General features: G+C 29.7%; 1 protein-coding gene across 1 annotated transcript; it reads right to left on the bottom strand.

Annotated features, from left to right (window-relative positions):
* Positions 1-252: 252 nt before the first annotated feature.
* Positions 253-1,230, bottom strand: LOC119677060 (nuclear receptor coactivator 7-like). The gene is made up of 3 exons (XM_038088329.1): positions 928-1,230; positions 382-687; positions 253-293 (listed from the first exon to the last, which is right to left on the bottom strand). Exons 1-3 carry the CDS (start codon positions 1,205-1,207, stop codon positions 253-255), a joined length of 627 nt encoding a protein of 208 aa, XP_037944257.1. The 5' UTR covers positions 1,208-1,230.
* Between the last annotated feature and the right edge of the window lie 140 nt (positions 1,231-1,370).

Below are 1,370 nucleotides of genomic sequence, written 5' to 3' on the forward strand. Positions count from 1 at the left end.
AAGTTTCTTGCAATTGCTTGCAATCTTGCCATACCTAAACAAGCTTGCAACGAAAAAAAAAGAAAAAACAAAACAGCTGTTTTGGCAGCTGTTGCTCTTCATGTGGAAGTGGTATAATGCAAGTACAGCTGCTTTATTTTGATGTTGCAATTCTGCAACAGAGATGTTTTCGAACTCTTGCAATTTTAGTATAGCATTCTTAAATTTTGTGCACTTTGGAATGACTTTGCAAGACAGAGTAACTTTTATTGATCAGTGTTCTGTTTCTCGCAATGCAACTGTTATTATATTTACTTTAAAATAAAAAAATAAAATACTTTTTAGAATAATGTTATGTAGAGTTTTAAAGATTTACTTTTTTATTATTATTTTTTAGCTTACCTTTCTCATCATTTTGCTCGTCGGTGGATAGTTTACGTTCAACAGGACTTGATTTACCAGATGCGCTAGCTCCTTTTTCATCGGTGGTACCTGTGGAGCTTGTTGTTGAAGCATCATCTTTCGCGCTCTTATCTGGTACTAAGAGTTGTTGTCCCGGATAGATGAATGAGCTATTCAAACGATTCAAATGTGTCAATTCCGATGGAGTGGTATCAAAACGAGCAGCTACTGAGGTTAGTGTATCACGATTGCCCACAGTGTAGGAGATTGTGGGTATTGTGGGCAGCGAAGATTTTTTGCGTTCATCTGTAAAAACAAAAAAAAAACCGGAAAATGAAAATTAAATAAAAAATTAACAGAAAACTGTAAAAGAAAATAATTTCATAAAGAAAAAAAATTAATTGGAAAAAATTATTATTTAAAATGAATAAAATAGAGTAGTAATTTTTTATGATAGCACAGTTAATATTGATTTATTTTAACCATGTAATAATCTTTATTCAACTGAAAATAAAAATAAAATTAATTTATTTTGTGTGTGTTTACTTTTCTCAAATGTTGTTGTTGTTATTGTTGTTTGTTGTGGCGTTTGCTGAAAAACAATAAATTCATCGCTCGCAGGGAAAAATAAATGATGAAATTGTGGTGTTGTTGTAGGTTTTTGTTGTTGATGTAATTGCAGCAATTCTTGCTGTTCAGTAGCAACAACAGTATCGCTAATGCTGTCATCATCGTTGCAATTTTTTAGCGGATTACTCAGATAGATCACAACAAATTCACTTAAATTACTTTCACAGTTGCGCTTATAAATTTCTACACACTCCATTTTTATATGTGTTGTATATATAAAAATTTGTTCTTAAAAATATTTATTTTTAAACTTTATAAAAAATATTTCGAACATTTTTTTTCACTTTAATTGTTTAGTGGCTTTTTGTATAAAAAAAAAATTTTTTTTAAATTATTTCAACCTTCGAACATATCAAAAA

The sequence above is a fragment of the Teleopsis dalmanni genome, chromosome 2 (genome assembly GCF_002237135.1).
Source record: "Teleopsis dalmanni isolate 2A chromosome 2, ASM223713v2, whole genome shotgun sequence".
Classification (NCBI taxonomy): Eukaryota; Metazoa; Arthropoda; class Insecta; order Diptera; family Diopsidae; genus Teleopsis; species Teleopsis dalmanni.

What these genes read in the sequence shown, in the direction of transcription:
- LOC119677060 (XM_038088329.1), bottom strand. Translation starts at nt 1,207, where the DNA reads ATGGAGTGTGTAGAAATTTATAAGCGCAACTGTGAAAGTAATTTAAGT. An exon ending in AACAACAACATTTGAGAAAA is followed by an intron (nt 688 to 927) that starts GTAAACACACAC and finishes TTGTTTTTACAG; the next exon opens with ATGAACGCAAAAAATCTTCG. An exon ending in CGAGCAAAATGATGAGAAAG is followed by an intron (nt 294 to 381) that starts GTAAGCTAAAAA and finishes TTTATTTTAAAG; the next exon opens with TAAATATAATAACAGTTGCA.